This window comes from Perissodus microlepis, chromosome 6 (genome assembly GCF_051167445.1).
Source record: "Perissodus microlepis isolate ML-2025 ecotype Zambia chromosome 6, ASM5116744v1, whole genome shotgun sequence".
In the NCBI taxonomy this organism is placed as follows: domain Eukaryota; kingdom Metazoa; phylum Chordata; class Actinopteri; order Cichliformes; family Cichlidae; genus Perissodus; species Perissodus microlepis.
In genome coordinates, this window is record NC_140466.1 from 7,652,911 (window position 1) to 7,665,773 (window position 12,863).

Below are 12,863 nucleotides of genomic sequence, written 5' to 3' on the forward strand. Positions count from 1 at the left end.
ATAACACTATTTTGATGGCATTCCCAAAAATTCCCTCTTCCGGGATTTTTTTTAACACTTTTTTTTTTAACACAATTTTTGTGCCTTCTAGCAGGAAAACCTCAGAGGCGCACACTCGAAATACATCCAACAAATCGGATATTATTGAAACTCTGAGAAAAGAAAGGAGGTCGCTCACGTAAGAGTTCAACACAGAGTTTAACCTCTAAAACATTTATTTGATCTATTTACAGACAGTACAGTTCGCCGAACAGAACAGAGGAGAATTGATTCTTATTGTGACACAACTGAAGAAACAGTATTGCAATTCAACAATGACTACAGCAATATGGTGGCTTCACAAAGTAGACTATATACAAATTAATACTTTTAACTGATAGAAGGTAATTTTGAAGAGGAGGAGAGATGAAGTGATATACTCTCGATGATACAGAAGCCATATTAAAACCTTCGGCAGTTTTTACGGTTTTGACTCATTTGTACAATTCTACTTTCTACCATAGCCTCTGCACAGAAGCGACAGCTTAACGATCTGTTGACTGAACATGAAATGACGAAGAAGCTTCTGGATCGTTTGGTCAGAATGCAAGACTGGATGCACGAGCACTCGCGTCCTGTTTTTATATTCTGTGAGAAATGCCTGAGGTGAGAGAATAGGTGTGGAAACCCAGAAGTTGCTGTGCTTTAAAGAGAGTCTGAGTAAATGTTACTTCTGCATACTCTACCCATAATGAGATCAGGCCTGCTGCATGCTCAAAAGCTTGTAATAAGTTCAAATATCACATGGCTCACTTGTAAATCTGAAATGTGCTGCAGCTGGATCTGAATGTGGAACACCTACTGACTCTTAATAGATATGAACGGTTTTCTGGAAAGATGGCAGTCACAGTGGCTGCTTGAAAAGTTAAAGAGAAGAAGTGAGAGTAAAATTTTTTTTAAAAAAAATGTGGAGAGTCTTGTTTATAATTGGCTAAAGTGCATTGTTAGAATCTGTACATTGAGGGGCTAGAGGATGAAGTCTGGCACCGGCTATAACCATTTCATCCTCAACCTGCCCTCAAGTTTTCGTCTCCAGAAAGAAATCCACAGCAAGTCTGCTCAAAAGTTCACACAGATGCACACCATGCAGACAAAGTTCTAGGGACAAGTTCTGTTCAAGCTTAATGCATCCGTTCTTCCTCACTTTGTGTGCCTGACATATTTTATCTTAGATCTGTTGTTGACTCACAGTGGATTGCTGGACGCAAAGTAGGGATGTAGCACACACAGCACTTAATCAAGTCAACGTATTTACTTTGACTAAATGAACTAATTGTTGATCTATGCTATATTTTGTTTATATTAGTTGTGTGCATTTTTACACAAATCTGAGCGAAAATGCTGTGATGTGTAATAAACTGTAGAAAGTGATCTTTATAACTGAAAGTCACTGGATTATTTGGTTAAATGGGAGGAGGAGCTCTAGATGCATTTTGGACTGTTCAACAACAGACAAACAGCGGTCAAGTTCATACCGACTCCGGCAGGACTCCAGTCCCGCTTACAGTCAGGTGGAAAAAAAAAAAAGGAGGCGAAACTTTAAAGTTTAAAGAGTTCACACTGGGGGTGTACCTGAGCTAGGCCAACCATCCTGTGCTTGTGATTTGGGACGGGGATGGGGTTTGCTGGGAAGGGAAGAGGGAGTGACGTAGTTGAGGCTGGGGCTGTTAATGTCCCCCTCGCCCACTAGAGTCAGATCGGAAAGAGTGTCCTCCTCCAGCATCTGGACTGATTCTCCCCTGCCAGAGTCCTGGAGGAGACCTCGCTGGGCTCCCTGACTTGGGTGGATGGGGGAGACTGTGCCAGGAAATGGAGGAGGTGGTCTGCTTCTCTCCCCTCTTCCACTCTCAGTGCCCATTCCAGAGTCCAAGCTCTGGGACTGATGGCTTGCATTAAGCAAGTGGGTGCCGCCTACTCCTCCTCCCCTGTCGCCGCCATTTGCCTTATTGCCCCGGTGACCGCTCCGAGGGAAGCTGCCGTTGTTGGAGTGATGAGAATTAGGGGTGGAGCAACTTGGTTCAGGGTTGTGGGGAGCAGGTGGAGTCTGGTTTGTTGCCACTGGTGACAGGCGCAGAAAGTCTGGGAGCTGCAGGTCGTTTTTGTTTAGCAGGCCTCGCTGGTCGTCTGCTCGGTTGCTCTGAGCTTTGGATATGAGGTCGAAGAACTCTGCAGGAACACACGCACACACAGAGCACAGCGCGCATACACACACAAACACGTGAAAGTGTGTACAAGTGTATTCATTTACACAAATTTATAACCCATGTAACATCTTTAAAAAATACAGCAAACACTTTCATTTTCATTCAGTAAACATGCAGCATTGTGTGTTAATCAATTAGACAGGTCAAAGCTACATTCAGTATAAGCAGAGGTGACTGTGCTACATATAGCTAGCTTTGAAAGCATTTGGTGCTTCTGTAATATCGCAGACAGGCAAAAGGGTTAATGTAATCACAGCCACACAGCTACAGAAACAAAGGAGCGAGATGGAGGGAGGTTGTTCAGTCTTTACCTTCAGCTTCGTCTATATTAATCTTTTTCTGCTTTCTTTTCTCCGGAGCCTTATGGAGAGAGAGAGAGTGGTTGGGCAAGGGCTGGCTGCTTGTGTCAAGGCTGGGCCCAGCCCTGCCGTTTTCCCCTTGGGGATGGGCTGAACCGGCTTTCCCTGAAGGCCTGTCCTCCCCCTGGGAGCCACAAGGAGAGCGGAGCAGGGCATTAGAGCCCTGATGAATCATTGTGGAAGTATGGGAAACAGTAATGACAACAAGTGGGGACCAGTACTACTGATGGTGAGGAGGGTGACAAGTTGTAAATAAGAGGTGTGATCAAAAGGTTTCAAAACTCTGGCTATAAAAAGCAAAAATCCGAGTTGTCTCTGTGTAAAGTGCTGCAACACTTCCAGCACTTCTGGTAGATTTAAATCACTCCTAAAAATTCCCCTTCTGAGTACTCGCATCTGGCTCTCTACAACGTGCACTGGATTTTGTCAGGATTTGACATGTTTGTCTTCAATAGAGAACAAAGCTGACAGGCACCCCATTTTAGGTTTTTCCATCCAAAGTTCTCCTTTTAACACCTCAGGATATTGCAGTAGAGCATGGATGGCCTGACCCTGGGGGACACAATTTATACACCATAAACTACTGGATGTGACACAATGAGGAGCATGCTCCTTTTTGTGCTTCTGACCGAATTCTTCAGGGTTACTGCGGGTCTGGAAAATACTCGGTGGTCTGTGGGTCGAAGCCAGAGTCTGGCATTACCTGACATGGTTGTTTGACACAGAAGTTGAGTTTTGATTTCCATTTTTGTCCGAGCTCCATGGTGATACTCTCAGCAGGCACTTGCAAGGGGTCAGAAGGGAACTTCTAGGGAGAGATCTAAAAGTAGCAGAAGAACTGCAAGTAGTGCAGCGCTTTACAACGAGCTACCCTTGAATTTGTGTCAAAAATCTTTTTTTCTTTTTTTTGCTTAATATTTTTAGAGTTCTGGTTCCTTGTAAAAACAATTTAATGGGATCAAATCATCGGCTGTTTTGCGATAAAGAATCAATGACAGGTACTGGAAAAACTTCAGACATATGCAGTTGATCAAAGACAGCTGAGATGTTCCATTCAGACAGCCATAATGTCCATTGTGTGCACTAAGCATCATCAACGTGTAGGCTAACAGTAGCATACACCACAACACAAGAGGGACCAACTATCAACTACTTAAAGCTGCACTACTAAAGATTGAAGAATCAATAAGGAAGGCGAAGAATGACCACTTCAGCTGGTCATCAAACCCCACTAGCTTCAAGAAACCCAGACAGCAAGTTAAAGTTCTACTGCCACCATGAACTACAACCCTTCAAGTGCCCAGAGAGAGTTTTTGAGGTTCCGATATCCGGCAAAAGCTCTATGAATACGAGCTCACCTTGCCCAGCGGGTGGGTTTGTTATGGAAAAAAAGAGAACCAGAAACCAGAGAGAAAAGCTGATGATGCATTCGGCCACAGGCAGACCACAGTAATGGAACATTAGGAACCCTGACAGTGTGATGAGGCTATCTGCCCCACAGCAACAGTCCACATAGACACAGACACAGCCACATAATACACCTGCACATTTGTACCACATTGCAAACAGACATGGGTGATTGAAGACAGCAACAGAGACACTTAGTAGCGTGATATCATCAACCAGGCAGTGGAGACATTCGGTGGGTTATGGAACATTCCAGAGCAAGAAATTGGAAATAAGAAGCTGTAGGAGATCTTACTGTTGTTGATTGGTTTCTGCTTGTAGAGGCCGGGAGGTGACTCTTAGAGGGAGCTACTTTCTGTTTGTCTGCTGAACAACACCGGCGTACAGATACACATGCAAAAGGAATAAGAAATGAGACAGTTTTCACATTTGGTATTGACAGGAGAGTGTGTGTGTATATGTGTGTGTGTTCCTCACCTTTTCCAGGAGAATGTTCTGCTACATCTAATACCACTCGAAGGCCGTCCAGGTTGGAAATAGGAAGACCTAAATCTAAAGGCTCAGACTCTCCACTCTGCATCACACAGACACAAATTCAATAAGAGTTTGATATCATTACCTACATGCCTTTCTGCAGTCTGAGGAGTGACTTACAATGCGTGCCACCAAGTCAGAAAGGTGCAGGCCATATTTGGCCACAACAGGTCTCAGGACTTCAGTCACCGGCTTCGTAGGCTTCGCTTTCAGACCCACTGATCGGTTGATGGGAACCAAGTCCAGTCTAGATTAAAGGAATACAGAGTTACCATTCTGAAATAGCAGCGTTAATGTAAACCAAGCTTTTAAAGTCAGAATGCGCCAATGTGGAACTGTTTTTGTACTGTACCTGAACAGGGTGCGCTTTTCTAGTCTGAGGTCCCGAGAGCACAGAGTCATACAGTCTTGGTCCAAAACAAGTGGCTGAGAAACAGAAAAATAAGCACATCAATCATTAAAGAAGTCCGGCTAGTTGCATGGTCATAAAGGTTGACAGTTGTAGCTTCTTTAGGTAAAAATCGCCATGCTCACAACAAGCTAAAAAAAAGTGCCTGACATGCTTTGAACATAGGAAGTTGATGTATGGTATTTCTAACATTTTGACAAAGTGCTTCTTTGTTTGAGAGTGAATAAAAGTATTAAAACTGTTCACCATGAAGCCAAAACATTATCTTTAAATAGAGTAATATGCTAGTTTTATAAAGTGAGGATGAACTACTAGGCTGGAAGCTAATTAGTTTATCCTGAGCCCCATGTTAATTAAAAACAGACAAGAAAACCAAGCCAGACCTACTTTTGTTCATTTGTGTCATGTGGAATTATTTTTGATTTGTATAGAAGATTTGAACAAAAGGATCTTTAAGACTGAACCATATCTAACAGAGTTTTACCTTCTCCCCTCCAACCAGGAAGAGGTCTATAGCTGCCAGGTTGATGCAGAGCTTCTCACAGATGCCCAACAGCAGGTCTCTGATGGACACACCTGCCCTCAGTGGCACAGAGCAACATGAGCCATCTGGCAACGTTATATTACACTGCCTGAAGGGGGCGCCGCCTCCTCCTCGCTCTGCTGACACTGACAATGCACTACGAGAAACATCACCCTGGGAGAAGAAGAAAAAGGTGAAAAGTAAAAACTCTGATTAAAAAAAAAAGTTGTTATTTTAGTTTTAAAGGAGAAGCTGAAGGTGAAGCTGCTCCATGCTGATACGCATCTGATCATGTTTCTTTCCAGACTGACCTCATTCCTTCCCAACCCTGACGTCCCAAGCTCCAGGCTGGCTCCTGAAGACAGCGAACCCTGAGACTCACGGCGGCCATTGCTGCCAGCAAAGTCTAATAAAAAAACAAACCAAAAAAATATCATTAGTCGTGTCGAGAAAAAAACAGACACAATCATTTCAAACCTAAATTAACAGCAATAATCGAGCTCATGTAGAAAAGAGGGAAAAGACAAAATGAGTTTTATCATATCTATATTGTGGCGTGTTGGGGGAACAGCTAGTTCTCTCCCATCATGCCTTGGGACATGTGCTGCTGTTTAGATGTTCTTGTTTTATTGTTTATGGTTACGTTACTTTTAACTGTTATCTTGCATGTTGTGTTACGCTGTGGTGCAGAGTCACTGACAGATGTTGTTTTGTAGAGAGTGCTGTACCATGAGTGACTTCTGTTGTGCTGTTGTTGAACCTTGAAGCACATTGTAGCACAAGCAAGTGTTATAATAAAGAGCTCCCCCTACCTGCTTGGGGTTGAATAACAAGCTCAATTTCTCTCTGTGAGCTTCTCTGTTAAGATTCCTCTGCATGCCACATTGGTGTCAGAAGTGGGATTCCAAGAGCATGGCCACTATTCTGAAAGAGGAAGAGGAGCTGAGGAAGATTGAGGAGCTTATCACTTGCCTGGAAGCGGTGAATGGAGCATGATTGAAGAAGCGGGGAGAGCCCCGGGCAGCAGCAAGCCAGCCAGGGGAAGATCTGTGGGGCTTACCAGATGGAGCCTCACACCCCCGCCCACTGGGGAGCTGTTGGAGCCGCCAAGGCATGCTGCAGGCTCCAAGACCACGAGCAGCCAGCCAGCCTCCACTCATGGTGATGCCTGGGAGCAGCACACCCTCATTGCTGGCAGCCGAGGGGGACAACGCCAACTGTCTCCAGGACCAAGTGCAGCCACCGCTGCCATCAGGGGCTCCTGTCCAGGGGAGCATGAAGCTGCCACGCTATAATGGGGAGGCACCTCCAGAGACCTACCTTATCCAGGTACAGCTGGCTGCTCAGCTAAATGGATGGTCAACAGAGGAGACAGCTGTCCAAGTCGCCCTTGCCTTGGAAGGCAGGGCCCTGCAGATCCTCACAGATCTTCAGCCAGAAGAGCGTTTAAGTTGACCTGCTGTTGCCAGAGCGATCCAGAGCAGGTTTGGCCTCCGTACACATGCAGATGATGCCCGGGATAAACTTGCTAGCCGCCCACGGAGACAAGAGGAGAGTCTGGGTGCTTATGCTGCTGACCTACGTCTTTATGCACGTAGAGGGTACCCTGCTTTTGATGCTGCAGCACAAGAAGAGCTTGCTCTCCAGGCTTTTGTCCGGGGTCTCCAGCCAAAACGACTACAAGAGCACATACGTCTGCATGCACCAGAAACCCTGGCAGCAGCTCTAACTGAGGCTGAAAGAGTGGAGCATGTGCTCAGCCCAGGTGCACGCAGCCCTGGCATAAGTCACCAAGTGCGCCAAACGGACTACGAAAGGAGCGACCAGGAGGAGGAGGCCCGCCAAACCACCAACACACCACCCTGGCGATCTCGGCGAGGGAATAGGCGAGCAGGAGGCCAATCCAGGGGTAACTGCCATCGGTGCGGAGAACCAGGCCACATCGCACGCTACTGTCCAGCGCCAAGCCCACAAAGCCTGGCACCCCAGCTGCCGTTAAACTAAGGCGGGGTGGCACAACGGAGGAACTGCCCCCTGCCACCACTCTGTCCTCCGAATCACACTTGCGGGTTGGCCGGCTCGGCCAGACACGGGGACTGTATCTGGACTGTGACCTTGCTGGCACCACCTGTAGAGCCCTGATAGACACTGGATCCACGCTTTCCTTGGTACAGGCCGGAGTCCTCCCTGGTACTGATGGCCCAATACCGCAGGGTTGGCAGCCTACTCAGCTCCACATCACCACAGTCACGGGGGAGCGTGCCAAAGTTAAGGGGGAAAGATCCCTCCCGGTGACTGTTGCTAACTGCACTGTGGACCACCAGTTCTGGCTAGCCAGCATCCAGGACCAATGCATCATTGGCCTGGACCTGCTAGCCAAATGGGAGGCCACAGTGGACGTGTCCCGAGCAATCCTTTACCTGGGCACGGAGGCTGTGAAGCTCCACACCACAAAGGAAGTCCCGCTGCCTGCCTCCACTTTTTCAGCCAGTGTCAGGAAGCCTGAGGACCTGTCGCCGCTGGCGGGGGAAGGGGCCTCCCCTTCACCAGCAGTACCGCAACTGTCTACAGAGACCAAGCAAGCTATCGAGGACCTATACCAGAGGAGCTGCGAGGGTCTCCAGGCTGAGCAGCGACGGCAGCTGCGAGAGATACTCAACTTGTTTGCCGACATCTTTGCGGCCAAGGATGAGGACTGCACGCAAACCAGCCTGGTGCAACACGACATTGACACTGGGGATGCACGGCCCATTCGCCTCCGCCCTCGTCGCCTTCCCCTTGCCAAGCGTGCCGCAGCAGAGCAGAAGATAAGGGAAATGGCAGAGGCGGGCATCATTGAACCCTCAAACAGCCCCTGGGCAGCCCCGGCTGTACTGGTTCGGAAAAAGGATGGTACCTGGCGGTTTTGTGTCGACTATCGTCTACTCAACAGCATCACACGCAAGGACTCCTACCCATTGCCCCGGATTGATGATGCCCTCGACGACATTGCTGGGTCCTGCTGGTTCAGTTCCCTCGATTTGCGCAGTGGCTACTGGCAGGTGGAGCTGACGCCAGAGGCCCGCCCAAAGACTGCTTTCTCCATTGGCCAGGGACTGTGGCAGTTTAAGGTGATGCCCTTCGGCCTCTGCAATGCCCCAGCCACATTCGAGCGCCTAATGGAGAGGGTTCTGGCTGACATCCCCCGCGACCGCTGTGTGGTCTACCTGGATGACCTCCTCGTTCACGCGACAGACTTCGAGAAAGCCTTGGCTAACCTGACTGCTGTTTTCCATGCTATCCGCCAGGCTGGCCTTCGCCTCCACCCCAAAAAGTGCCACCTCTTCCGAAAGGAGACGACCTTCTTGGGTCACGTTGTGAGCGGAGCAGGGGTTTCCACTGACCCTGCGAAAGTGGCCGCTGTGAAAGACTGGCCCATTCCGGGCAACACTGCCGAGTTGCGGAGCTTCCTTGGCCTGGCATCATACTACCGGCGTTTCGTCAAGGACTTTGCTACCATTGCAAGCCCCCTGCACTGGCTCACACAGAAGGGCCGGGAGTTCCACTGGAGTGAGGACAGTGCCGTGGCATTTGATCGGCTCCGATCTGCACTGGTTGAGGCACCGGTGCTAGCCTACCCAGACCTGCAGCTCCCTTTTGTCGTGGACACCGATGCCAGCAACACAGGGGTGGGGGCTGTACTGTCGCAGGAAGGCCCTGAGGGGGAGCGGGTCATCTCCTACTACAGCCATTCCCTCAGCAGACCGGAGAGGAACTATTGTGTCACCCGTCGAGAGCTGCTGGCCATCATCCTGGGTCTCCGCCATTTCAGACCCTACCTTCACGGGAAGAAGTTCCTCCTGCGCACAGACCATGCGTCCCTCACTTGGCTGCTCAGTTTTAAAGAACCGGAGGGACAGCTAGCCCGGTGGTTGAAGACGTTGCAAGATTACCACTTTGAGGTTCGTCACCGGGCGGGACGTCTCCACACCAATGCAGATGCCCTCTCCCGACGCCCTTGTGAGGAAAAACAGTGCAGGTACTGCCAACGCTTGGAGGACCGGGAGGGCATGACTTCAGTGATCGCGTCACCACAGGGCGGCCCTGAGAATGACTCTGTTCCAGGTGGGCATTGTAGCAGTCTTCAGGTCCAGTCCGCCGCAGGGGATACTGAGGGTCTGGAGGCCATGGATCCCCAACAGCTGCAACACGACCAGAACCAAGACCCTGCCCTTTCCCAGGTTCAGTGTTGGATTGGAGCTGGTCAGAGACCATCATGGCCAGAGGTATCTGCACTGGACCTCGAGACCAAGGCTCTCTACTCCCAATGGGCCAACCTCACAAACCGAAACGGCCTCCTCTATCGCCGCTGGCAGGCTCCCGGGGGTCACCGTGAGGTCTTCCAGCTCGTGGTACCTCAACAGTTGCGGTCCAGGGTGCTCCAGCTGGTCCATGGTGCGGCAGGGGCAGGACACTTTGGAGTTACCAAGACTCTGCGGTGGCTTCGGTCTCGGTTCTACTGGCCTGGGTGTCGCCAGGACGTAGAGCTCCATGTCCATCGGTGCGATGCCTGCACGGCTCAGAAAGGGCCTTCCCAACGCTCTCATGCCCCCTTGCAGCAGTATCAGGTGGGGGCTCCCATGGAGCGGGTTGGTGTGGACATCCTGGGACCCTTCCCCACCACTGACCAGGGGAACCGCTACGTCCTGGTTGCCATGGACTACTTCACTAAGTGGCCTGAGGCCTATGCAGTCCCTGACCAGAGTGCTGTTACCACTGCTGAGCGTCTGGTCAACGAGATGTTCTGCCGGTTCGGGGTACCAGAGGAACTGCACAGCGACCAGGGCCGGAATTTTGAGGCTGCGGTGTTCAAGGAGGTCTGTCAGCGGCTGGGTATCAGGAAGACCCGGACGACGCCACTGCACCCCCAAAGCGATGGGTTGGTGGAACGCTTCAACCGCACCCTGGCCACCCAGCTTGCTATCCTGACCTCCCGCCAGCAGCGTGACTGGGATCAACACCTTCCCCTGGTCCTAATGGCCTACCGTTCTGCAGTCCAAGAATCTACTAAGTGCACTCCAGCGACCTTGATGTTCGGTCATGAGCTTCGTACCCCAGTGGACTTGGTGTTTGGATCCCCCCCCCCCGAGCAGGAAGTGTGCGGGGACCCCGGGTTGGACTACCTCCACAACCTCCTCGCCCAGCTCCGAGAGGTGCATCAGTTGACCAGGCAGGCTCTCCGAGATGCAGGCTCCCGGCAGAAGCGAGCTTATGATACCCACTGCAAGGGGGAAGGACTTTCGCCCGGTCAGCACGTGTGGGTCTACAGCCCGGAGAGGAAGAAAGGGCTTTCTCCCAAACTGATGAGCCAGTGGGTTGGACCCTGCACTGTTCTCGAGAGGCTGTCCGACGTGGTCTACAGGGTGCGGCTGGTCAAACGGAACAGGGTGGTCGTACTCCATCGTGATCGCCTGGCACCCTATCAGCCCTTGAGTCCATCCAGGGAGGAGTCAGGGTCCCAGCTTCAACTGCAGGCCCCCAACCTGGCCTCGGAGGCGGCTGGGGGACCCACGGAACGTCCTCAACGAAGCCGTCGCCTTCCCCAACACCTCAGAGACTTTGCTATGGACATGCCGGTTGCTGGGGACAGCTAACCACTCAGGTGGGGGCTGTCTGGCGTGTTGGGGGAACAGCTAGTTCTCTCCCATCATGCCTTGGGACATGTGCTGCTGTTTAGATGTTCTTGTTTTATTGTTTATGGTTACGTTACTTTTAACTGTTATCTTGCATGTTGTGTTACGCTGTGGTGCAGAGTCACTGACAGATGTTGTTTTGTAGAGAGTGCTGTACCATGAGTGACTTCTGTTGTGCTGTTGTTGAACCTTGAAGCACATTGTAGCACAAGCAAGCGTTATAATAAAGAGCTCCCCCTACCTGCTTGGGGTTGAATAACAAGCTCAATTTCTCTCTGTGAGCTTCTCTGTTAAGATTCCTCTGCATGCCACAATATGTTTAATTTAGCAAGTTCTTTAAAATGTCAAATGCAAACAGCTTTTTGGGATCTGCACACAATCAGTTTTCAGTGACCTTTATGATGAAAAAGTAACTGTGCGGCAACTGACATTTTCTAGAAATATGTTTTCCTTCCTGAAAACTCTTAATCTGCAGGAATTCAACGGAATAAAAGAAAAAGACTGACTGTAGTTAAAGTCTGTCAGCTCTCGTTTCTTGGGCCCTTTGCCAAAACTCCTGTTTCGGGACCAAGAGAAAAACATCCCTTTCTTCCGATCTCCCGAATCATCTCCTCTGTCTTCATTTACAGATCGACCCGATTTGCTCTTTTTGTCCTCCTGTATGACACAAACAAAAACAAAGAAGAGCACAAACTGGTGAAAACATACAGAAGTACACAAATAATCAGACAAAATAGTTCTTGTAATTCCATTACAGTACACAAAAGTGCAAATGCACAAGACAGCTGCTGATATTTTAGCCCACAAGTTATTTTTCTGACGTGCTCAAGATAGTTCACATCCCCTGGCCCACAATTTCAATCAATCATTAATAATAAAAGGATCCAAGTTGACTTTTACAATAAATGTGATCACAGTAGCCACAACAAACTCCCGTAACCTTCTACGTCTATCAGGAGGGTCCAAAACCACACTTTTTTAAAAAAAATTAAGAACAAAGTTTTTGTTTCAAACTAAGCTGTGGTTTTCATTCTGTTGCATTGCAGAGTAGAAAGCTTTGTGTTGAATTACCTTCTTGGGTGTAGAGAGGTTGGAACGGTCAGAGCCAGTGGTGCTGTGTTTGGAGGTGGGGCTGCTTGGGATGTGGTAAGGATCAGGCAATGGTCTGCCCTCAACCTCTGCCAGCATACACTCCTGGTACAGAAGAGACTTGAGAAACCTTGTGTAACTGTCAAACTTCATCAGGTTGAAAATCTAAAGGGGTGAAGAGAAAGGAAAAGGTGATGAGTGATCAAAAGAAAAGAGCTAAGCAAAAACGAAAGAAGAACAAAAGATTGTGCCCACAAGCAAACACTACAGAGTACAGAGAGAAAACAAGAGAGGAGGAGGATTGTAAAGGTTAAGAAACAGCAGCAAAAACTGACAGAAGGAAAGCAAAAAAAGACAAGAGGTTCACACAACAAAAAATGATTAAACTAAAATAAGATTATATTATTAGATCAGCAAGTCTATAAACCTAATAAATATTTATTACTATTTTTCTGGATTATTTTTTTGGATGAACAGATGAAGAGGAAATGATGTAAGTATGTATGTTAGTGTTTATATGTTCAATTCAGCATTTGTATGCAAGTCTGAACCTACATCTTTCCTAAACAGTACCATGAGATCCTGGAAAAGATGTGATGTCTGATGTGCAAAAGTACAGAGGGTGCT

The 12,863-nt window shown here is 48.8% G+C and overlaps 1 protein-coding gene across 5 annotated transcripts in view; it reads right to left on the reverse strand.

Moving 5' to 3' along the window:
* Positions 1 to 12,863, reverse strand: part of rgs12b (regulator of G protein signaling 12b) — a 53,122-nt gene that overhangs the window by 3,152 nt on the left and 37,107 nt on the right. Inside the window, exons 10-19 of one of the 5 annotated variants that reach the window (XM_084930439.1) lie at positions 12,219 to 12,401; positions 11,654 to 11,804; positions 5,787 to 5,881; positions 5,437 to 5,649; positions 4,896 to 4,969; positions 4,664 to 4,790; positions 4,487 to 4,583; positions 4,305 to 4,372; positions 2,555 to 2,726; positions 1,612 to 2,205 (exon numbers count right to left, since the gene is read on the reverse strand). In XM_084930439.1, the coding sequence (XP_084786565.1) occupies positions 1,612 to 2,205; positions 2,555 to 2,726; positions 4,305 to 4,372; positions 4,487 to 4,583; positions 4,664 to 4,790; positions 4,896 to 4,969; positions 5,437 to 5,649; positions 5,787 to 5,881; positions 11,654 to 11,804; positions 12,219 to 12,401 (1,774 nt within the window). Of the gene's footprint in view, positions 1 to 185; positions 2,206 to 2,554; positions 2,727 to 4,304; positions 4,376 to 4,486; positions 4,584 to 4,663; positions 4,791 to 4,895; positions 4,970 to 5,436; positions 5,650 to 5,786; positions 5,882 to 11,653; positions 11,805 to 12,218; positions 12,402 to 12,863 lie in introns of those variants that run through there. The other 4 variants (XM_084930436.1, XM_084930435.1, XM_084930438.1 and 1 more) reach the window with 4 other exon arrangements.